Here is a 23,095-nt window from a genome sequence, read left to right as displayed (position 1 = left end):
AAAGGCATTTGACATGGCACTACATGAAAGGGTCCAAGGTATTGAAAGAAGTGAATTAGCATGAATTGGAAACTGGCTGTCACATAGAAAACAGAGTTGGGAATAAGTCCTTTATCAGGTTGAAAGATTGTAACCAATGGATACCCCAGGGATAGATATTTGGCCTGATGTTCACTATCCACATTAAGGGTACATTATGATAAAGATATTAGGATTCTGCAAAAAGATAGATTGGGCGACTGGGCAAAAACCTGACAAACGATGTGTAATGTAGATGAGGATGAGGTCACACACTCAGCAAGAGGAATCAGAAGGTGATTATCTAAATGGAGAGAGACCACAAGTGAGAGAATACAGAGGGATCAAGGTGTTCCAGTGCATGAATTACAAGAATTACAAGAATTACAAGTCTAACAAGAAGTTGGCAAATGACATGATGGTCTTTAGTGCAAAGAGGGTTGGAGTTTAAGAACGGAGAGGTTTTGTTAGTTTAACAGTGAGTTGGCGAGGCCTCACCTTGTACAATTTTGGTCTCCTTGCCTAAATAAAGGATTTAGGAGGCAGTACAAAGAAGATTCACCAAGCTAGGGGGAGAGAACTGTCATTTCAAGTGAAGCTAGACTCTTTGAGCCTGTATTCCTAGGTGTTTATAAAACTGAGGGATGACTTTATTCAAACATACAAAATATTAAGACTTGTCAGGGTAAATGATGGGATGTTTTCGCTAGTGCAGGAACACGAAGACACGCTACAAATTAAAGGTAATTTTAAAAAGTACATTAACATTTCTTTGAGTAGCAAATCTTCCCACCCCTCACCAACCCCCCCCCCCCCCTTCTACGAGAGTATGGAGATCAGATCATTAAATACATTTTAGTGGAGATAAAGTCAAGGTGTTGAGGACTATGGGGAAGTAATGCCAACATAAATGACCACAACCATACTGAATGATGGGATGTGACTGAGGGGGCTGGTAGCCTACTCTTGCTTTATTATCTTTTGTCTTTGTGGTAAACTGAGAGGATGAATGGAAAAAGTCAATTCAAAAGAACTATAATTGGCCCAATCAAGCAGGAAGTAATTTTGAATCATCTGGCTGGCAGGTGAAAATATTCAACATGAGCAAAGAAGCTTTATTTAAAAAATGTTTACAGGATGTGAATGCTGCTGGAAATGGCTCTGAACTGAGGAAGCATTTAGAAGTCAACCAGTCAAATGGGGCTGCAATGACATATCAACAAGACCAGATATGAATCAGAGATTTACTTCCCTGGAACACATTAGTGAAACCAGGTGTTTTGTTTTCACACAATCCAATAGTTTCATGGTTATCTCCACTAAAACTAGATTTTCTTTTACTTTCCAGATTCACTTAATTGCTTTGAATTTTAATTTCCCAGCTGCCTCACTGGTTTTGGAAGGTGGGTATCTAACTAATGGGCCAATAGCATAGCCACTGTACCATCATCACTGCTTCCTGCAACTTTGTTCCTACAAAAATTACGTAATTTATTAAAGGCAACAAACTCACTGATGTTGTTCATGAGATTACTTTGGGTAGAATAAAGGTGAGACAGGTGAGAGTAGCGACATGTAAATGGTCAATAGGCACCAGGTGTCTACTTATAATTAACTCACCAACAGGTTGACAGATTCAATAACATCAAGAAACACTTCATTCTTGCGATACTTAATCCCCTCTGATCTCCAAGACACTGCATTGGTAACCGTTGCTGGTGGGCGAGGAGCGCCTGTGTCTAGTTTGTGACCTTCTTGAGTGATGTACCTAAGAATGGAATAAAGAAAAGTTGGAGCTGGCCAACTCTAGTAGACTAAGCACGAGAAATTCAAATACGCAATCTGTAAATAACCCATGTATCAAAACTTAACATGCATTAATTATGAGGATGGAAAATTAAGGAGAAGGAATCAGAACAGTACAGTTCAGTCCATTGATTGTGCTAGTTCTGTACAAGAACAATGCAGCTGGTCCCTGTGCTCTATCCTTTCCTTATTGTCCTGCAATCTTACTTTTGTTTGTTGGAAGGTGGCATCCATCATTAAGGAACCTCACCTTTCAGGACATGCTTCTTCTTGTTACTACCACCAAGGAAGAGATACAGGAGCCTGAAGATGGGCAATCAGAATTTTAAGAACAACTTTTTCCCCTTTGTCAACTGAACAGTCCATGAAACATTACCTCTCTGTTCCTCGTTTGTACTATTTATAAATTTTTACATTGTACTAACAATTTGTTATGTCTTGCACTGCATTGCTGCCACAAAATTTTATGCCTAATCTCAGTAACAGTGAATCCAGTTCTGATTCAATTAATGATCCAACTCCCTGACAAAGACATCATCAAATTAGGCTTACCACTCTTGTGCAATGTTGCATTCTGAAGCCCATTTCCTGTACTTCTCATATTAATTTTATATTTTTGTAAACTGGTTCTGGTCTCTCCCATCAACCACAACATCTTTCTACGGGCTGTATTACCTTGAACATTCCCAGCATATCTCCCCTCAATTTTCTCATCCAAGGAGAGCAATTCTAAATTCTCCACCTACTCCACAATATCATAATTATTCCAGTAAACATTAGCTGTATTTCCTCCAAAGTTATCTTTCCTAAAGTGTGTGTCCAGAAATGACAGAATATCTATGCAAGTCTTTATGTCATGCATAATAAAAAGCATGATTTTTTGGTTTAAACCACTTTCACTACTTCCCCTAAAATCCTCAAAGAATTATGCATATGTACAGCCAGATTTCTCTATTCTTCAGTGTCTTTACCACTTTGGACACTTTCCTCACTCAGAGCACCATCACAGGCTATCTTCTCTGAAAAGAACCTGTACAACATAACTTGTCTTCTGTCCCCCAATTTCTTATCCATGCTGCCGCTGTCCCACCTCCCATATTGATAATTTCTTTCTTTACTTTCTAGCTTTTGTTGATGAACACTGACCAAGCAGTTGCCCATATGACCAGCACCAACCACACGGTAGCTGAATCACTTTAATTTAAAAGCTATATTTCAGACTACAGATCCTGAAAAAAAAAACACATACAAATCTTACAAGCAAAAGAGAAAATCTAGGAGCTGATCAGATATGGCAATTGGATCTGCAACATTAAAGCAACACAACAAGGGTTTTGGAACCAGACTACAAAGATGGGCTGTATCCAAGGATATTTAAAAACTCACCAGCAAACTTCAAACTTGTGCGATGGGTTACATCCTGGTCCATTAGTTTGCATGCACAGAATTGCACCTGGTGACTGAACAACTGTAACCAGCACCCTATGGCTGCATCGTGCATTACCACAGGAAGAACTGCAGTAACTTTCCATTACTTCCTTGCAACAGCCCCTATACATCTAACTTACAGCTTCTAAAAAGAGGACAAGGGGAATACATACAATGGACAACCATATATGTCTCTTTCAAATTATGTATCTTGTTATACATTATCACTCATCCGCATTACATTATCCACAATTTAAAAAAACACAGAATTCACAATTTATCAAAACCAGAGAATTAACTTCACAAGGATCACTGCAATTTAAGATAGTGAATCACCACACCCTCCCAAGGTCTTCAGAGATATGCCTCAATTGTTTGGCTGGCAACAATACCCAGAGTCACTATAGTCAATATGGAGGAAAGTGGGACATTCATTCTGTCTCTCAAGCTGTAACACAGGCTTGTAACAATGTAGAAAGTTAAATTCCCCTTTACTAATGAGTCACTTAAACAATTCAGAGTTCTCTGACTATGTGGGTGGTCAGCAAAATGCACTGAGTAAGTTAGATATGAACTGCAGCCAAACAACTTTTCCATAGCAGCACCACATAGCAGAGAAGAAATTCCTGCATTTCATTCATATTCATAATTATTGTTATTGGCGAGCAGCATTTGTTTTAGACGATGCCGAATCATCAAATAAAATCACCATTGTAATATTAACAATAAGCACAACAGCAATAGTCAGGTGAAGTAAAGATAATTAGAGCAGAGAGAACAAAATAAGCTGAAAATGTTAATGATAGCCAAGTTATCTGGTTTCACTGGCAGTCTGGGTGGTGAAAACAGGAAGGTGCTTTCGTCCTTTAAGACATTCCACATTTAACCTCCTTGCCAAGTTATTAATGGAAATGAGAGAGAAAGGTTGGCTACATGTTGAGGTTTTCAAATTACAATTTTCCTATTACAGACATAGAATAAACATGACACTTTCTGGCACAGCTCATCCATCAGCTCCAGGAAAATGAGAAACAGCAGGACCCTCCAGCTTGTACCCATCATTCAAAATTATGCTCAATACTACTCCACAAACAAGTTTGTGACCCAAGCATGCAAAAATCTATTGATTAGTCTTGAACAAGTTCAGTTCTGGGGCATCCACTCCTTACTGCAATATAGAATTTCCAAAGATTCTCAAGCTTCCATGCAAACTTTTCCTCAATCTCAGTGTTAAGTGACCAACAGCTTATCATGTGGCCATGTGGTGGAGTTACTGACTCTCCAGGGAGGAAAAAAATATTTTAACACTCCCATTTCAACAAGATTTTAAATCCATTTTTCATAGGAATTTCTCTTTATTTTTAAAACTGATTCCCCCTCATTTAATCTGATTGTATAAAATATTTTTTGAACATGTAACGATTTCAAAATTTGTCACTTCCTTTGCATAATATGTTTTTAATAACTTATTTCCTTGTCATTAATAAACTCGTAACATTTTTGGCTAACTAACATCAGGTTAACATACTTTCTTCTCTTCTTATCTGAAGAAGGGTTACATTTGCACGGAGGAACATCTGGAAATCTCCAGGAAGGCCTTCTTCGTTGCTGCTGCTGCTGTGAGGTCCGGGTCTCTGCTGAGAAGAACAGACCCCCAGTCCTCAGGGTTGCATTGCCGGTGGCTGGTGGCAAGGTGTCTTAATACGCTTGGCAGAGGATGGTGCTCGGAGAAGCTGTGCCGGAGGGTTGGTCTGAGGTTCGACGGAATCAAGAGTCCGCTGCAGTCAGGTCGCTTTCATTGTGTGCTGTGTCTGCGAGGCTGGGTTCGACGGAGCTTTCATTGTGTGCTGTGTCTGCGAGGCTGGGTTCGACGGAGCTTTCATTGTGTGCTGTGTCTGCGAGGCTGAGTCGGGCAGCGCCGTGGAAGCCCATTGCGGGGGTATTCCCTTCTGCCGCCGGCGTGGGATGATGAGTCTATCGGGACCCTGAGAACTTGTGGAAACTGTGTGGTGGCTTCTTTCGAACTTATAGTCTTTTAATATCTTTGGACTATTTTTACCGTGCCCATGGTCTGTTTTTTTTAAAAATCAAATTATGATATTGTTTGCACTGTTTTAACTATTTGGTCTTGTAGCTTTAGTTTTTGGTCTTGTTTGTCTGGTGGGTTTGGAGCTCCTTTCTGGAGAACGTGCTAAGATGGTAGCACAATATTAATATGCAGCAGCCTCTCCGGACTCTGGACTGGGGATTGCCAAACGTTATGTGGATTTTCTGGTGTAGTCTGTTTTGTCATGTGCTTTGTTGATATCATTCTGGAGGAACATTGTCTCATTTTTTAACTGCATTGCATTTGTGGTTTTCAAATGACAATAAACTGAATCTGAATCACCATAGATGGTCACCTCTATTTGTATTCTGGAAACCTGGCTGTCAAACTGAGAGGATTTAGCAAAGTTTTGTTTCCTTGATACATTCTTCTTACTAATATTAATTACCTTAACTTCCTCTTTAGCTGGTCAATGGTAAATAGAAAACTCCAAGATACTGATTGCAGAATACCTGATAATGGTAATGTCATCAAACGTCAAGAGGTGGTGCTTAAACTCTTAAAGATGGTCATTGCCTTGCTACTTTCTACTCCATGTTTGACCAAAATATGGACATTTTAGGAGTTTCAAATGGAACTGAACACTGGTGAAGCAGTTAGTGACCTAGCTCAGGATGCTGTCTTGAGGAACTACAACAACAAAGATTAATCTATAACATATGAAATGAGGTAGAGGCCATGTAACCCCTCAAATCTCACAGATGATCTGACTTTTGAGCTCAGTATCATTTTCCATCAGATTCTAAGATTGTAATCTATGTGAGATTTGAATATATTTAATGTCTCAAAATCCACAGTTCTTGGTATTCTAAATATTCACCACCTGACACCAAGTACTTATTTTGACAATGTCCTTAAACTCCCAATTTCTTTAAAGAATTTCTTCCATTATTCCAATGTGTCATCTCAATTAAATCCATTTGAGAAATGCACCCTACACAGCAAAGCTTCCAATTTTCTTTAACCAAAAATTCTTATTCATTCTAATAAGCAGAAATCAGTTCCTCCACTTCTGTTCTCACCCTTTGCCCTACATCTCAGACCATAAAAGAACACCATGATCCCAATTTATACCCCACCAGCTTCCAAATTCGATTAATCATCTTCATCATTTTTGACAGCTCTGAATGCACCACTAAATTATCCCATTTGAAAATTCCCTCTTCTGGAATTTGAATAGACCACTTCCTCTGCAAAATGCTCTTCAGCCTAACATACCTCCTTTAGATACATCTTCCTTTGTACATTCTCTGTCTTATTCTCCAGGGCTCCAAACCAACATTTTCATAGAACACAGAAATCTACAGCACATTACAAGCCTTTTTGGCCCACTATGTTATGCTGACCATGTAACCTAATCTAGAAGCTACCTAGAATTTCCCTTATGCATAGTCCTCTATTTTTCTAAGCTCCATGTTGGACAATTGATTACACTTCCAATTAACTACACTTCAGTGTTCCTTTCCGCTTCACCCTAATTGACCTCCTATACTAGTTGCAGCCAGGCCTAATGAAAGCCTGAGGAACAAATTCACTTTCAATTCAGTGTTCAACAATCTTAGATGATTTGTCTGTTCCTACTTTCTGATCCTCTGCACCCATCTTGTTTATTATCTTATTATCACCCCATCACCTGACCCCCTTCATTCCTATTGTCATTTAATTACTCCTGCCTTCCAACACATTCCTTTATCCTTTCCACACTACTCTCATTTTGTTTCCAACTCTAATGAAAGCTTTTCAATCTAAAACTATAATTATTTATCTATACACTGAGGCAACTTGTTGCACTAGTTATTGCCTGCATTTTCAGCCTCTAAGAAGAATATTTATTCCAAGGAAAACTTTACCAGGTTTACCTGCCTTCAGCCATTTTATCCAGGCTTTGGCATATTAACATACTGAACTGCTGAACCTCAGCTGAGAGCTGTTGCATTATTCAAATCAGTCACTTTAAGAGAGAATTCAACACCTTTCGTGCTGGGGCTGGGAAATTACCTTGATCTACTATTTTTTTAATCTATTTTCAAATACATCGTTTTAAACCAATGTTAAAAGATGAAGACAATTTCAAATAAACTTCACAGTCATTCAGCACAAAAAGGGACCACTCACATTCCAGTTTCTGCTGTCATGAAGACAAGTCCTAAAATAAAAACAGAAAATGCTGGAAATACTCAACAGGTTACACTGCACCCGTGGGAAGAAGAACAGTTTCAGGTTGAAGGCATTTGTCTGAACTGGGAAGGAGAAAAAAAGTGTGTTGAGTCCTGGAGCGGTGGGAAGAAGTGATCTCTCTGGGTAAAAAACTGGGTGATCATGAGGATAATATATCAACAAGTTTATCTAGTCAGTGGGTGGAAGGAAATGTAATGAAAATGCAGAGCATGAAAACAAAAACCAAGCAACTGTTTCCATTACCAATTCCCTGGTCCAACATCTTCATTCAACATCAGGATCATCTGAAAACCCTCCACTTCTTCCTGGAACAGAGGCTCTGCCGGTTCCTCTCCATCACACACTCTGCCTCAACTTGTTCTTGGTTTGAACAACAATTCCATACCCTTTCACCAGATCAAAGGTGTCACTATGGGCCTTCACACTGCCCAAGCTACAACTGTCTTACTGCGGGATAGGTGGAGTAGTCTTTGTTCCAGTACATTGATAACTGCATTTGGTTGCCTCCTATTCCTGCAAAACTTAATCATTTCATTAACTGGGCTGTTACCAATCTTCACCCTGCAATTTCCCATACATGGTCAATCTAACTCTTCTTTTTGAATTTATTAGTCTTCATCTCAGAAGATAGGCCAGCTATTAACATCCATTACAAGCCTACTGACTTCCACAGTTATCTCAACTATCCTTGATCCTTCTCAGCTTTTTGTATCTTATTCTTTCCTCCCCTTTCAGCATTTAGGAGGATTTGTTCTCTTTGAAATGCCCTGGACTACACTTCCATTTCCACCGACCCCCACCCCCCACCATTGTTTTGGCACTTTCTTAGTAATCACGGGTGATGCAACACTTAATATTTATTATCTCTTTCCTTCTCACCATTCTGGGACCCAGTCTTTCCAAGTGAAACAGCAATTCACTTGCACTCCTAGTCTAGTGAACCACATTTGTCATTGTAGCATGGGCTCCTCCACAGAAGAAATCAGGTGATCCCTTTACTGAACACTTGTTCAGTCTGCAGGGTGACTGTAAGCTTCCCATTCTGTGCCACTTTAATTCCCCATCCCATCCCCCCTCTGACCCATCAGTCTGTGACCTCGTACACTGTTACAAAGAGATCCAATGCAAGCTCGAGCAATAACACCTCATCTTCCATCTGGGCAGACTGCAGCCTTCTGGACAAAATAATGAATTCCACAAATTCAGGTAATGTAGCGGTGTGCTACATGCAGCGCTAAAATTACGACACAGAGTCGGTAACTGCAGTCGAAGGAAAAACTTTATTCGAAATCTTCAGCCTCACTTTTAAGCCTCCCTCAACCTGCCCCCCCGTGGCGCAGAGGCTCCAAAGCTCTTTGCTCGCAAACCCCCGTAGGCTATCTAATTGTGAGCCGGTTCGGATGTGCCAGGAAATGGGTCGCCACATAAACCCCCCCCCCAGAACCGGCGATACACCCCCCAATGTCCACAGTCTGGGCCGGAACCTGCTTGGGAGGTCGGCCTCTGCGCCGAGGTGCCGGAAACTTGGCTGGTTGCACCAGGTCCACATGGGCCGGTTTGAGGCGGTCCACCGTGAAAACCTCCTCTTTCCCCCCAACGTCCAGCACGAACGTGGACCCGTTGTTCCGGAGCATCATAAACGGCCCCTCGTATGACTGCTGCAGCGGTGGCCGATGCCCGCCCCTTCATACAAACACAAACTTACAGTTCTGCAGGTTGTAGGTCGGGTTCCGCCCGTGCTGTGAAGTGGGTATGGGGGCCAGGTTACCGAGCTTCTCACGTAGTCTGCCCAGGACTGCTGCGGGATCTTCCTCTTGCCCCCTTGGGGCTGGTAGGAACTCCCCGGGGACGACCAGGGGCGCGCCGTATTCCAACTCGGCCAACGAGGCGTGCAGGTCGTCCTTGGGCGCTGTGCGGATGCCGAGTAGGACCCAGGGAAGCTCGTACGCCCAGTCGGCTCCTCGCAGGCAGGCCATGAGGGCCGACTTCAGGTGACGGTGGAAACGCTCCACTAGCCCGTTCGACTGTGGGTGGTAGGCAGTTGTGTGGTGCAGCTGAGTCCCCAAAAGGCTGGCCATAGCTGACCACAGGCTGGAGGTGAACTGGGCGCCTCTGTCAGAGGTAATGTGGGCCGGTACACCAAAGCGAGATATCCAGGTGGTGATCAGGGCTCAGGCACAAGATTTGGAGGTGGTGTCGGTAAGCGGGACCGCCTCTGGCCATCTTGTGAACCGGTCCACAATAGTCAGGAGGTGCCGCGCACCGCGCGACACTGGCAGGGGGCCCACGATATCCACATGAATGTGGTCGAAATGCTGGTGGCTGGGATGGAACTGCTGCGGTGGGGCTTTGGTGTGCCGCTGCACCTTGGCCGTCTGGCAGTGCATGCACGTTTTGGCCCATTCACTGACCTGTTTGCGGTGTCCGTGCCAAACAAACCTGCTGGAAACCATCCGGACAGTCGTCCGGATGGAGGGATGCGCCAAGTTATGAATGGAGTCGAAAACACGGCGCCGCCAGGCTGTCGGGACGACGGGACGGGGCTAGCCGGTGGCGACGTCACAGAGTAGGGTCCTCTCACCCGGGGCCACAGGGAGGTCCTGGAGCTGCAAACCGGAGACTGCGGTTCTGTAACTCGGAATCTCCTCATCTGCCTGCTGTGCCTCTGCCAGTGCCTCAAAGTCTACCCCCTGGGAAAGGGCATGAACGGTAGGGCGAGAGAGCGCATCAGCCACGACATTGTCCTTACCCGAGACGTGCCGGACATCCGTCGTGTATTCAGAGATGTAGGACAGATGTCGCTGCTGGCGGGACAACCAGGGGTCGGACGCTTTCGTAAACGCAAAGGTAAGCGGTTTGTGGTCCGTGAACGCGGTGAAGTGCCGACCTTCTAGGAAGTACCTGAAATGCCGGATTGCCAGGTAGAGCGCCAACAGTTCCCGGTCGAAAGCACTGTACTTGAGCTCGGGTGGCCGCAGGTGTTTGCTGAAAAACGCCAGGGGTTGCCAGCGACCTGCGATGAGTTGCTCCAGCACCCCACCGACTGCCGTGTTTGATGCGTCCACTGTGAGGGCGGTAGGGGCGTCCATTCTGGGATGTACTAGCATTGCGGCGTTCGCCAAAGCTTCCTTCGTTTGAACGAAATGTCCTTGCTCGGACCCGACATCAGGGCGAACAGGGGGCGCATGATCCAGGCAGCTGAAGGGAGGAAGCGGCGGTAGAAATTGACCATACCTACGAATTCCTGAAAGCCTTTGATCGTGGTGGGTCGGGGGAAGTGGCAGACCGCATCTACCTTAGCGGGCAGAGGGGTTGCTCCGTCTTTAGTAATCCTGTGGCCCAGGAAGTCAATGGTATCGAGTCCGAACTGGCATTTGGCAGGGTTGATTGTAAGACCGTACTCACTCAGTTGGGCGCAGAGTTGACGGAGGTGGGACAGATGCTCCTGACGACTGCTGCTGGCTATGAGGATGTCGTCCAAATAGACGAACGCGGTCCAGGTCCCATCCCACCGCGTCCATTAGCCGCTGGAACGTCTGTGCGGCATTCTTCAGGCCGAACGGCATGCGGAGGAACTCAAAAAGGCCAAACGGGGTGATGAGAGCCGTTTTGGGGACGTCATCAGGATGCATCGGGATTTGATGGTACCCTCGGACGAGGTCTACCTTGGAGAAGATCCGTGCACCGTGCAGGTTTGCTGCAAAGTCCTGAATGTGCGGCACAGGGTAGCGGTCTGGTGTGGTAGCCTCGTTCAGCCTGCGGTAGTCGCCGCACGGTCTCCAGCCTCCCGTCGCTTTGGGCACCATGTGCAGGGGGGAGGCCCATGGGCTGTCGGACCGCCGGATGATCCCCAATTCCTCCATCCTCTGGAACTCCTCCTTCGCCAGTCGGAGCCTGTCCGGGGGAAGCCGCCGAGCGCGGGCGTGGAGGGGTGGTCCCTGGGTCGAGATGCGGTGCTGTACGCCGTGTCGGGGCATGGCTGCTGTGAAATGTGGTGCCAGAACCGATGGGAAATCCACCAGGACCCTGGTGAAGTCGTTGTCGGACAGCGTGATGGAGCCGAGGTGAGGTGCTGGCAACTGGGCTGCACCCAGGGAGAACGTCTGAAAGGTCTCAGCGTGGACCAGCCTCTTCCTGGGCAGGTCGACCAGTAGGCTGTGAGCCCGCAAAAAATCCGCACCCAGAAGCGGTTGGGCTACAGCGGCCAGTGTAAAGTCCCACGTGAACTGGCTGGAGCCGGACTGTAGCTGCACCTGACGGGTGCCATAGGTCCTTACTGTGCTGCCGTTCACGGCCCTCAGGGGGGGACCCGGTGCCCTGCTGCAGGTGTCGTAACTCGTCGGAGGTAAAACGCTGATCTCGGCACCAGTATCGACCAAAAACCGGCGTCCCGACCTTCTATCCCACACATACAGGAGGCTATCCTGATGGCCAGCTGCCATAGCCATCAGTGGCGGCTGGCCCTGGCGTCCCCCGGGAACTTGCAGGGCGGGCGACAATGGCAGGCTTCTGCGTCTCACCGCTGGTGGTAGAAGCACCAGTGTTCATTGGGCCGGGGGTTGGCGGGCTCTGCAGCCGGGCCTGGACTGGTTTGCTGCTGGGAGCATGGCTGGGAGATCCGTGCGATGGACCCCCGCTCACCTTTTTGGCGTTCTATAGCAAGTCCGCCCGGGCTGCCACCTTCCGGGGGTCACTGAAATCCGCGTCGGACAGCAGCAGGCGTATGTCCTCGGGCAGCTGCTCCAGGAATGCCTGCTCAAACATGAGGGAGGGCTTGTGTCCTCCGGCCAGAGACAACATCTCATTCATTAAAGCCGATGGAGGTCTGTCTCCCAAGCCATCCAGGTGCAGTAAACGGGCAGCCCGCTCGCGCCGTGAGAGTCCGAAAGTCCTGAGGAGCAGGGCTTTGAATTCCCTGTACTTGCCGTCTACCAGGGGCGACTGTACGAACTCTGCGACCTGGGCCGCTGTGTCCTGGTCGAGGGAGCTCACCACGTAGTAGTAGCGGGTGTCTTCTGAGGTGATCTGGCGAACGTGGAATTGGGCTTCGGCTTGCTGGAACCATAGGTTCGGTCACTGTGTCCAGAAGCCCGGCAGTTTCAACGAAACCGCATGAACAGAGGTGGCGTCGGTCATTTCTGGTCCAAAAATCGTTTGGACCGTCGGGGTCACCAATTGTAGCTGAGTGCTACATGCAGCGCTAAAATTACGACACGGAGTCGGTAACTGCAGTCGAGGGAAAAACTTTATTCGAAATCTTCAGCCTCACTTTTAAGCCTCCCTCAACCTGCCCCCCCCCCCCCCCCGTGGCGCAGAGGCTCCAAAGCTCTGTGCTCGCAAACCCCCGTAGGCTATCTAATTGTGAGCCGGTTCGGATGTGCCAGGAAATGGGTCGCCACAGTAACTTGATTTTTTTTTTAAAGATGTCCATTGGTGATAGTGGCTCAGTTTGTTTTTGACTCTTTTCTGTGGGAATGGCGAACATGTTCCCAATTTGTCAGGCTGGACATCTTCCTGCTCTGTATTTCAGCAAAACTGAAAAACTGAGAAGGATTTCTCAGTTTGAAAACAAAGGATTGTGATAAAAAAGGAGGAATAAAATAGGAACTTATTAATGATCTGGTCACACAGAAATCACCAACAGTAAAATCAAATATATTTTAACTGAAATTATTAGAAATAATTGGCCAGTATTATTTACCCACAAGCATGATTTCTTACAGGACCCCCTACTTACTCCTGTAAGATCTTGCTGTCAGTCGTTTGTGGGTAACCAAAGTCCATTAACTCATCAAGCAGCTCATAGATTATAACAAAGTTATCACGAATACTTTCTTCTTCTAGCTCCTTAAAATACTCAGAAAATACCTGGAAAGAAAACAGAATTATCACTAACAATGCCCTTCCCTCAAAATGCAAGCTCCAAGATATTGATAAAGCTCCACCAAATTTCATGCAGAATGAGAGGATCTAAAAGTATTTTCATAAACACAAAAGATTCTGCAGGTGCTTGAAATTCAGAGCTACACACAGATGTCGCCTGCCGTGCTGAGTTCCTCAAGAATTTTATGTGTTGCATTTTCATAAGCTAAAGTTTCTAACTTTTCACAGGCCACTCTAAATGAAGAAGGAAGTAGATGCAGTCAAGTTGAAAACAGTCTACAGATGCTGGAAATCCAAAACAACACACTCAAAATGCTGGAGGAACTCAATGGGTCAGGCAGTATCTATGGAAATTAATGAACAGTCAATGTTTTGGGCGAGACCCTTTATCAGCACTGAAAAGAAAGGGGGAAGACATCAGAATAAAAAGTGGGGGGGGGGTGGTTGGAGGAGAAAGAGGTTAGCTAGAAACTGATAGGTGAAGCCAGGTGGGTGGAAAATCTCAAGGGCTGGTGAAGGAGGAATCTGATAGGAGAGGAGAGTGGACCACAGGAGAAAAGGGAGGTGGGCACTTTGGGGAAAATGATAGGCAGGTGAGAAGAGGTAAAAAGGCCAGAATGGGGAACAGAGGGAGGGAAGTGGAAGGGAATTTTTTTTTAATAAAAAAATCGATATTCATGGAATCCGGTTGGAGGCTACCTAGCAGAATATAACGTGTTGCTCCTCCACCCTGAGGTATCCTCATCTTGGCACGAGGCCATGGACTTTTCAGAAGAGGAATGGGATTCAGAATTAAAATGTTAGGCCACTGAGAAGTTTCGCTTTTGGCAGTTGGAGAGAGGATCTCGACAAAGCAGTCCCCTAATTTATAACGGGTCTCACCAATGTACAGGAGGCCTCATCAGGAGGTAAAGATACATTTAGCTGTGGGATGGAAGTTGCAGAGGATGATGAGTTAGATGTGGAGGCTCACAGGGCGGTAGGCAAGATCAAGAGAAACTCTTATCACTGTCAAGGCGCCGTGAAGAAGTGGGTGAGCTTGGATGTTCAGGAAATGAAGAAGATGGGGGTAAGGGCAGCATCAATAATAGAGGGAGGAAAACTCCATTCTATGAAGGAGAAGGAATTTCTGATGGATGGAAGGAGGTGCTTGACATCGCTGATGTCCTGGAAAGGAAAGTCGTACCCTGGGAACAGATACGGTGGAGGCAAAAGAATTGAGTAAAGGAAATAGCAATCTTACGGGAGATAGGATGGGAAGAGGTAGTCAAAATAAATGCGGCAATCAATAAGTTTATAAAAGATGTTGGACGACAGTTTTTCCCCCAGAGAGTTCAAGAAAAGGAAGGGAGGTGTCAGAGATGAACCAAGTGAATTTAAGGGTAGAGTAGAAGTTAGAAGCAAAGTTGATGAAATTCTCGAGCTTAGCATGTTGCATGAAGCAGCACAAATGCAGTCATCAATGTAGCAGAGGAACAGTTGGGGAGTATTACTGGGGAAGGTTTGGAACATGGACTGTTCTATGTAGCCAACAAAAAGGCAGGCAGAGCTGGGGCCCACAGCTACACTTTGAGTCTGGAGAAAAATGGACGAGGTGAAGGAAAAATTACAGAGAGTGAGGACCAGTTTTGCCAGACAGAGGAGAGTAGTGGTGGAGGGGAATTGGTTCGTTCTTTTGATAAGAAAGAAGCAGAGAGCTTTGAGGCCTTCTTGATGGGGAAATAGAAGTATATAGGGACTCAATATCCATAGTGAAAATGAGGCAGTCAGGACCAGGGAACTGAAAGTTACTGAGGGGAACAGAAGAATCGCAAATGTAGATGGAAAGGGAATGAACCAAAGGAGATAGAATGGAATCAAAGTATGAGGACACCTTCAGTAGGGCAGGAGCAGGCAAAGACAATAAACCTACCTCAAGTCAGGTTTGTGGATCTTGGGTAGGAGGTAGAAGTGAGTAGTGTGTGGTGGGAGCTTGGTGGCAGTGAATGGGAGTTCTCTAGAGTTGGTGTGGTCAGTGATTGCATTGGAGAGATTTCAAATGGTACAGAGTGGGGTCCTCATCAAGTGGTAGCCATGAGGAAGTGTCTGACAGCATGGTAAAGGTCAGCACTCCCTTTGTCTGCAGGTCTGATGGGGATTGGTGTGGAGAGAGTGAAGGCCAGAGCATTCAGAGGGGGTAAGGTTCAAGGAAGAGGGAGGAGTGCTGAAGTCCAGGTTGATGTCTCGTTGGCAATTCGAGATGAAAAAGATCCAGAGCAGGCAGAGAACCAGATCGGGCTGTCCAAGAGGAGGAGGAGGGTTGAAGACAGGAGAAGGGGGTCATCAGTGGGGGTTGTGAAATTCTTGCCAAAGAAGTAGGTAACAGAGGCGACAGAAGAAGAGCTCAATGACGTGACAGATGCAAAATTCACAGAGGTGGGGTGAAGGACGACAAAGGAAAAGCCCTTGTTGAAAAGAGAACGTTCTGTCACAGAAAGGGGAAGACAGAGGGAATGGTGAAGACACGGCAAGGATGAGAGCTGGGATCAGAGCGGGGAAGAGAATTGGTGGTGCCAGAGGAGAGAGGAGGGTTGGGGTGTTTATGGAAGGTAGGATGGGAGGAAGATGGAGGCTCCGAAGACCCAAGAGGTGAGAGTGGAGTCTGACAGTGGAGCAAGTTAGGCTGCTCCAGTTGACAGTCCACTGCTAGTGTTAGAGGTTTGGGTTCAAGTACCCCTTAAAACACTGGTAGTCTAGTGGATCATCAAGGCAGATTATCTGCTCCATCAGGTGGATACAAAAAAGAAATCCCACAGCACCATTTCAAAGAGTAAAGCTGTTCCTGGCGTCTAATCGTTATAGTCTGTGAAAGCTTGTTGAACAGCAGTGACTAGACTTTTAAGAGATTCATTCACTTCTTTGGAATGTCATGGCTTCAAAAATGGCATATATAATGGCATATATTATTTTCTTTTCTAGCATTCCATCCTTGATTGTGCTGACAAATATCTGCATACATGCCACGTGCATTCACAATCAAGAATCTTTAGCTACAAAGAAAAGGCCCACAAATTCAGGTAGATCTGATGCGAGAGTGGAAAGTTACTGAATTACACTGAGCTAGTCAATCTCAGAAGTAACTCTGTTGATGTATTGAACTGGTGATGGTGGGGGATGGGGAAGATAGAAAGAATACATGACTGAACCCAGAAATGGAGTCTAGAAGAGAAAAGAAGAAACCCAATGTTCTTACCTGAACTACCTTATAGAGGAAAGCAAACACCAGCGACACACATGCATTCTTCTTGGAGGTTGCAACAACTGCACAGAGATTAAGGTCAACCTGTTAAAACGGACAGCTCTAATTTTTTATTAGTGCGCCACTGTAGGTGGGCTAGGTTAGCAATGAACCCAAATTAGCTAAAGTACAACAGAAATACAATTAATAGTCATATTGAAGTCTGGTGAATAATTAAGTCCCCAAAAGTTTGGACTTCAGTGACAGTGCTACTTACTGGCATTATGAAATATGATACCCATGACAAACTTGAACCACGTTATGTTTGTGATGCTGCTCAATGGTGAAACAGACTGACTAGCATCAATGAGCATACAATAGCTGCTGGTAAGTATCTCCCAACCTTTGAAGAATTAATAAAGAAATCAAATAACTGAAAAGCAGGTAAAAGACATTCCATTGCATTAAAGGAGCTATCCATCAATGATGTGGTAAACAAGAGTGTTGATCGATGTTATCAATATGAGCTTACAGAAAGTAACAAGGGTTGACATATATAATTATTGTTCCTAAGAAACAGTAGGTGTTCCCTGCTACATTAACCTAGAAGTCTAAACAAATATTTCAGAATCAAGAGCTTCAGTCACATCATGTTAACTAACAATTTCATGTACAGTTGATTGAATAAATTTTGGGGGATGAGGATGGGGGGGAGGGGGGAGTTGAGGACTCTATTTTGAAACTGAAAGATTGCTACACAACCTCCTCAGGCCCACAAATGTATTTATGGGAATGAAATATCTAGTCTACTGTTCCCCTACAAGTTTAAAAGCTAGTTAATTATCCTCCAAGATGACCTAGCAGACTACTTAGTTCAAATGCAATTAACAGAGGATGGTTCACGCAGTCTTCATCAAGGACATAACATCAAATGTCATTGAACTCAGTCCAATGACACAAATAGAAAATTGTTTAACTAGCAGGAAATGATAGATATAAATGGAGGGAAGTTTCCTATGCATTTCCCCAGGGGTTACTACTGGGACCATAGCTTTCTTAGTGTATTTTAATAATTTTAACATTGTGCTATCTAAATAAAAATTTTCAGATGAAGGTTTAGTGAACTGAGGACAATCATGAACTTCAAGATGACACACTAGTGGAATAGGTAAACAGGTGACAAGATCAATTCAAAATGAAAATTATTAATTTTCTGTGGGAAAAATAAGAGGCCATGTAAGCCAATGGATACGAAGTTCAAGGGCACTGAGATTCAAGATTGTTTAATGTCATTTTCAGTACACAAATGTAAAGGAGAGCAAAATAATTGTTACTCTGGATCGGATACAGCACAAAAAAGACACGATAAAGAACATAATAACAAAAAACCACAATAAATACAAGTACCTAAGATAGCTTATATACATAGTCTGATTGCATGGCCACAATGTGAGGCCAGGCAAAGGAAATCGCTGTACACAGTGACTCCAACAGGAAATGATAAAGTAGTGGTGGTACGGGTTGTGATCGGGTGAATTACTACCTGGGGAAAGTAACTGTTTTTGAGTTTGGTGGTCCTGGCAAAGATGCGGCATAGCCTCCTCCCAGACAGGAGTGAGCCAAACAGTCTGTGCACCCTTGTGATGTTGCTGGCCTTTTTCTGGCACCTTTTTGTATATATGTCCTTAATAGTGGGTAGTCTAGTATCAGTGATGTGTTGGGTAGTTTAGAATACCCATTGTAAAGCCTTCCCGTCTGCCGCAGTGCAGTTTCCATACCATGCAGTGATGCAGCATGTCAGGATGTGCTCTACTGCACATCTTTAGGACACGAGTATTGATGTACATAGTCTAGCTCTTTTCAACTTTCTCACAAGGTAGAGATGTTGGTGAGGTTTCTTGATTGTGTAAAATATGTTTGGGATGATGAGAGATAGTGCAAGATTGGCACTCCTAGGAGTTTGAAAGTGCTTGCAGTTTCCACTTCTGTTGCACCGATGCAAAGAGGCATGAGAGGGGCCCAAGTTCTCCTGCAATCAATAACCATCGAATTTGTCTTGTTCACACTGAGGAAGCAGTTATTTGCCTGGTGCCAGGGCTAAGAGCTCTTCCACCTCCTCTCTGTAGGCTGCCGTATTGTTAGTGATAAGCCCCACCACTGACAGGTGTTTAGCCATGCACTCATGTGTGAGCAGTGTACTCAGCGCATAGCCCTGGGGGCACCCCTTTGATGATGATGACCAGGGAGGAGTGGTTATGCATCCTGACTCTCTGAGATCTGTCGATTAGGAAGTCCAACACTCAGTTGCACAGTGGTATATTTAGACCGAGGAGTAGGAGTTTGCTCACCAGGGACTGTGGTACAATAGAACTGAGTGCCAAACTGAAATCCAGAAACAACATTTTGATATGTGTCCTTGTTTTGTAATTGTGCCAGGGCCAGGTGTATGACAGGACGCTATGGCATTTATCGTAGAGCAATTCTGTTGCTGCACGGCCTCAAGTCATGGCAAAGACTGGATCTCGGGCTGCATTGTTGCCTGTTTACGGCTGCCCAGGAGAGAGATGCTGGAGTCAGTGTGCTCCATCTGAGTGTGGCAGGAATGGAGTTTTTGATGCGTGCCATTATCAGCCATTTATAACACTTCAAGATTACTGGTGTCAGTGCCACCAAGTGGCAGTCATTTAGTTCTGAAGGTGTAGTCTTTGTTACAGGGATAATGGTGGGCGAGCAGAAGTGCGTGGGGACAGCAGCCTGGACGAGTGAGGTGTTGAAGATATTCACAAAGACATCAGTGAGTTGATATGCACATTCCCCAAGTACACAGCCTGGGAAGTTGTCTGGCCCAGCCACCTTACAGGGATCGACTCTCTGCAGAGTTCTTTTCAATTCTGCTGCTGTTACAGTGAGAAGAGTGGGAGGGTCTGTGTGATCTGGGTGGGTTCCATGAGCATAGATTCTTAAAAGCATTAAGGCAGGTTAACAAAAGGATCAAAAGTGGCATATGGGATCACTGGTTTATACATAATGGCAAATATAACAAAAGAAAGGAATTCATAATGAATATTCATGAAACATTGCTGTGGCCACAACTGGAATATAGATGAACTGCATGCCACATTGAACATTAAAGAGAACACAAGCCCTGATAATACAACTTTGTCATTGTTTGACTCTCTTAACCTTGAAAGCTGGCAAGTTTGAATTCACAACCCATAAAAGCCTGCTTTGTGAGATGCCCACAATTAAACGCTATGCTTCTTATGGAAATATAGTCAATTCAAGTTTAACTGTCATTCAATCATACGTGAATACCCAAGAGTACAGCCAAAGGAAAAGTTGTTACTCCAGAGCCAAGGTGCAAAACACAGCACAAAACATATATAGCACATACAAAACAGCAAGCACATATATCATTAAAATACAGTCACATGAAAAATATTTAGTTCAAGACATTGGGTCCATGAATATTATAGCAGTCTGAAGTTGAACACAAACTGGATTGTCATCTGTTGAGCAAACACTAAATGATTACACCAACTCCAGCTTGGACGCCCACCACACCACCTCCCCACCACTCGGATGGAGCACACTGACTCCGGCATCTCTCTCCTGGGCAGCTGCAAACAGGCAACAATGCAGCCTGAGATCCAGTCTTTGCCATGACTGAGGCCATGCAGCTCCCCTACCATCCTCCAATAAATCAATGAATAAGACTTGCAATATTCCACATTAACAACATCCAACAGGGTCTTGCGATCACAAGATTAGTGACTAAAACAATCATCTGCTGTTAAGCTACACAATGCTTTTGTGTACCAACTGTTCTCTGATGATCCACACCAAGCCCGGCTCCTCAGCCAATAGGTAATTCCTCCGACTGCATAGACCTGCAGCACTCCAAGTTCTCAATATCCAGCAGGGTCTTGCGATCATAAAATATACACTTCTGGTTGGTCCCATAGAATCTTACTGGATAATTATGAAACAGAATGTAATTTCTTACTCTTAATTCCCATCCTCTTAAAATATCTTGCTCTTGAACTTATGTCTGTCACCACACTATTCCTCCTAGCCTAAAATCTCTCTCTGTACACATCCACAAATTTCAACATCTCTTAGAAAATGCTCTAATCTTTGCATTGTGTTATGTGTCCACGATGGATGACCTCATTCTCAGGCTGAGCTCCATCTGACACATTTTGGCCCTTAACCCATTTTTTCAATACTGCTTCCAACATTTTGATCCCGTGTATACGGCTTGATATGCTGTTTAACTTAATGTTGGCAGAACACAAGTTTGTCCAACTTCTTGATATAAAACATGCCTTCTAATCCAGGCAGCTTCCTGATAAACCTCTTCTGCACCCTCTCCAAAGCCTCGACATCCTTCCTATAATGGGGTGACCAGAACTGTATGCAATACTCCAGATGTGGCCTAACTAGAGTTCTGTAAAACTGCAACATAATGTCCTGACTTTAGAACTCATTGCCTCAACTAATAAATGCAAGCATGCCATATGCCTTCTGAACTACCCCATCAACCTGTGTACCCACTTTCATGTAACTACCAACATGGATCCCAAGTTTCGTCTGCTCAACAACTGTTAATGGTCTTGCCCAAAAATAGCATATTGTCTCCACCTGTCATTTCTCCATCCATATGTGTAACTTAACTATATCCCACTGTATTCTATGCCAGTCATCTACACTATCCACAACTCACCAATCTTTGTATCAGCTTCAACCTTACTAAGCCACCCATCTATACTTTCATCCCAGTCTTTATATACATTACAAATAGCAGAGGTCCCAGATACTTTTACAGTATGGGAATCCCAGCCACTATGTGAAAAGTTAAAATCACTTACTATAACAACCTTACGTTTCCTGCAACAGTCTGCAATCTTTCTGCAAATATGTTCCTCTAAATCCTTTGGACTGTTGGGTGGTCTGCAGTAATGTGGTCATACCTTTCTTATTTCTCAGTTCCACCCATAGCACCTCACATGCCATGATATTTTTCCTGACTAGTAACACCATCCTTCCTCCCTTAATCTCTCTCGCTGTTCAAAAACAATGAGATCCCGGAATATTGAGCTGGCTGTCCTGTCCCTCCTGCAACCAAGTCTCACTAATGGCTACAATATCATAGTTCTAGGTGTTAATCCATGCCCTGAGCTCCTCTACCTTTTCTACAATACTTCTTGCATTGAAAAATTCACACCATGCTCAAGCTTTTGGTTCCTGGGTTTATCTGAGGTCTCAACAACTTCTGTCTCCACAAGCTCTCCACTAACTGTTCTGGCACTCTGCTTCCCATCTCCCTACAACCCTAGTTTAAACCCCACTGTGTAGCACTAGCAAACATTCCTGCTAGGATACTACTACCCTTCGAGTTCAGGTGCAAATGGTCTCTTTCTGTACAGGTCCCACCTTCTCTGATCCCAATGATCCAAAAATATAATGCCCTCCTTCCTACACCAACTCCTTAGCCACGTGTTCAACTGTATTATGTTCCTATTTCTGGACTCACCAGCCTGTGGCACAGTAGCAATACTACAGATCCTGCCTTTTGGCTTAGCACCTAATTCCCAGAAATCACTTTGCAGAACCTCGTCAGGCTTCCTACCTATGTCATTGGTACCTACATGGACCATGACCTCTGGCTGTTCACTCTCCCACTTAAAAATGCTGAATACTCTGAATGACTCTGGCACCCAGGAGGCAACATACCATCTGGGAATCTGATACTCATCCACAGAACCTCCTTTCTGTTCCTCTAACTAACAAATCCCTTATCACTACAGCTCACTTCTTCTCCCCACTTCCCTTCTGAGTCACAGACTCAGACTCAGTGCTTTGCCTTTGACTCAAGCTTATGTTCTGAACTCTGCCTATTCTCACCAAGGACCGGTGAGCCAAAGCATGACCACTCTAACATTTGCCCACTTGCACAATGGCTACTCTGCTTAAACAATGCTTCCTTTTATTGGCCCTTGCTAAGTTACTAATAACCCAAGCAATCACCTGCTCTGCAGACAAGTTCCAAAGGGCACCACTGGCTTTTTAAAGGTGGTGTGCAAAGTCCACAAGGACAGTCTCCAACTCACTCCATGATCTCCCATTCTGCAGACAGGTTCTGAAAGGCACCACTTGCTTTTAATGAGATTCCCCTCATTCTTCTAAACTCCAGCTAGTGTAGACCCAGAGCCATTAAACACTCCTTATACATTAGCCCTTCAATTCCAGTGATCATTCTGATGAATCTTCCCTGGACACTTTCCAATGGCAGCACATCCTTTCTTAGATAAGAGGCCCAAAGCTGCTCACAATACTCCAAGAGTGGTCTGACCAATACCTTATAAAGCCTCAACATTACATCCATGCTTTTATATTGTAGTCCTCTCAAAATGAATAATACAGAATACAGGCCATTCAGCCCACAACACTGTGCC

The 23,095-nt window shown here is 44.7% G+C and overlaps 1 protein-coding gene across 3 annotated transcripts in view; it reads right to left on the bottom strand.

Annotated features, from left to right (window-relative positions):
• Positions 1 to 23,095, bottom strand: part of ap1m1 (adaptor related protein complex 1 subunit mu 1) — a 146,150-nt gene that overhangs the window by 96,156 nt on the left and 26,899 nt on the right. For 2 of the 3 annotated variants that reach the window (XM_059991693.1, XM_059991694.1), the window contains 3 exons: positions 16,653 to 16,720; positions 13,275 to 13,405; positions 1,639 to 1,786 (listed from right to left, as the gene is read on the bottom strand). In XM_059991693.1, the coding sequence (XP_059847676.1) occupies positions 1,639 to 1,786; positions 13,275 to 13,405; positions 16,653 to 16,720 (347 nt within the window). Of the gene's footprint in view, positions 1 to 1,638; positions 1,787 to 3,210; positions 3,372 to 13,274; positions 13,406 to 16,652; positions 16,721 to 23,095 lie in introns of those variants that run through there. The other variant, XM_059991695.1, reaches the window with a different exon arrangement.

The sequence above is a fragment of the Hypanus sabinus genome, chromosome 16 (assembly GCF_030144855.1).
Source record: "Hypanus sabinus isolate sHypSab1 chromosome 16, sHypSab1.hap1, whole genome shotgun sequence".
In the NCBI taxonomy this organism is placed as follows: domain Eukaryota; kingdom Metazoa; phylum Chordata; class Chondrichthyes; order Myliobatiformes; family Dasyatidae; genus Hypanus; species Hypanus sabinus.
The sequence above is the reverse complement of the archived record's forward strand: the minus strand, read 5'-3'. Positions and strand labels throughout refer to the sequence as shown.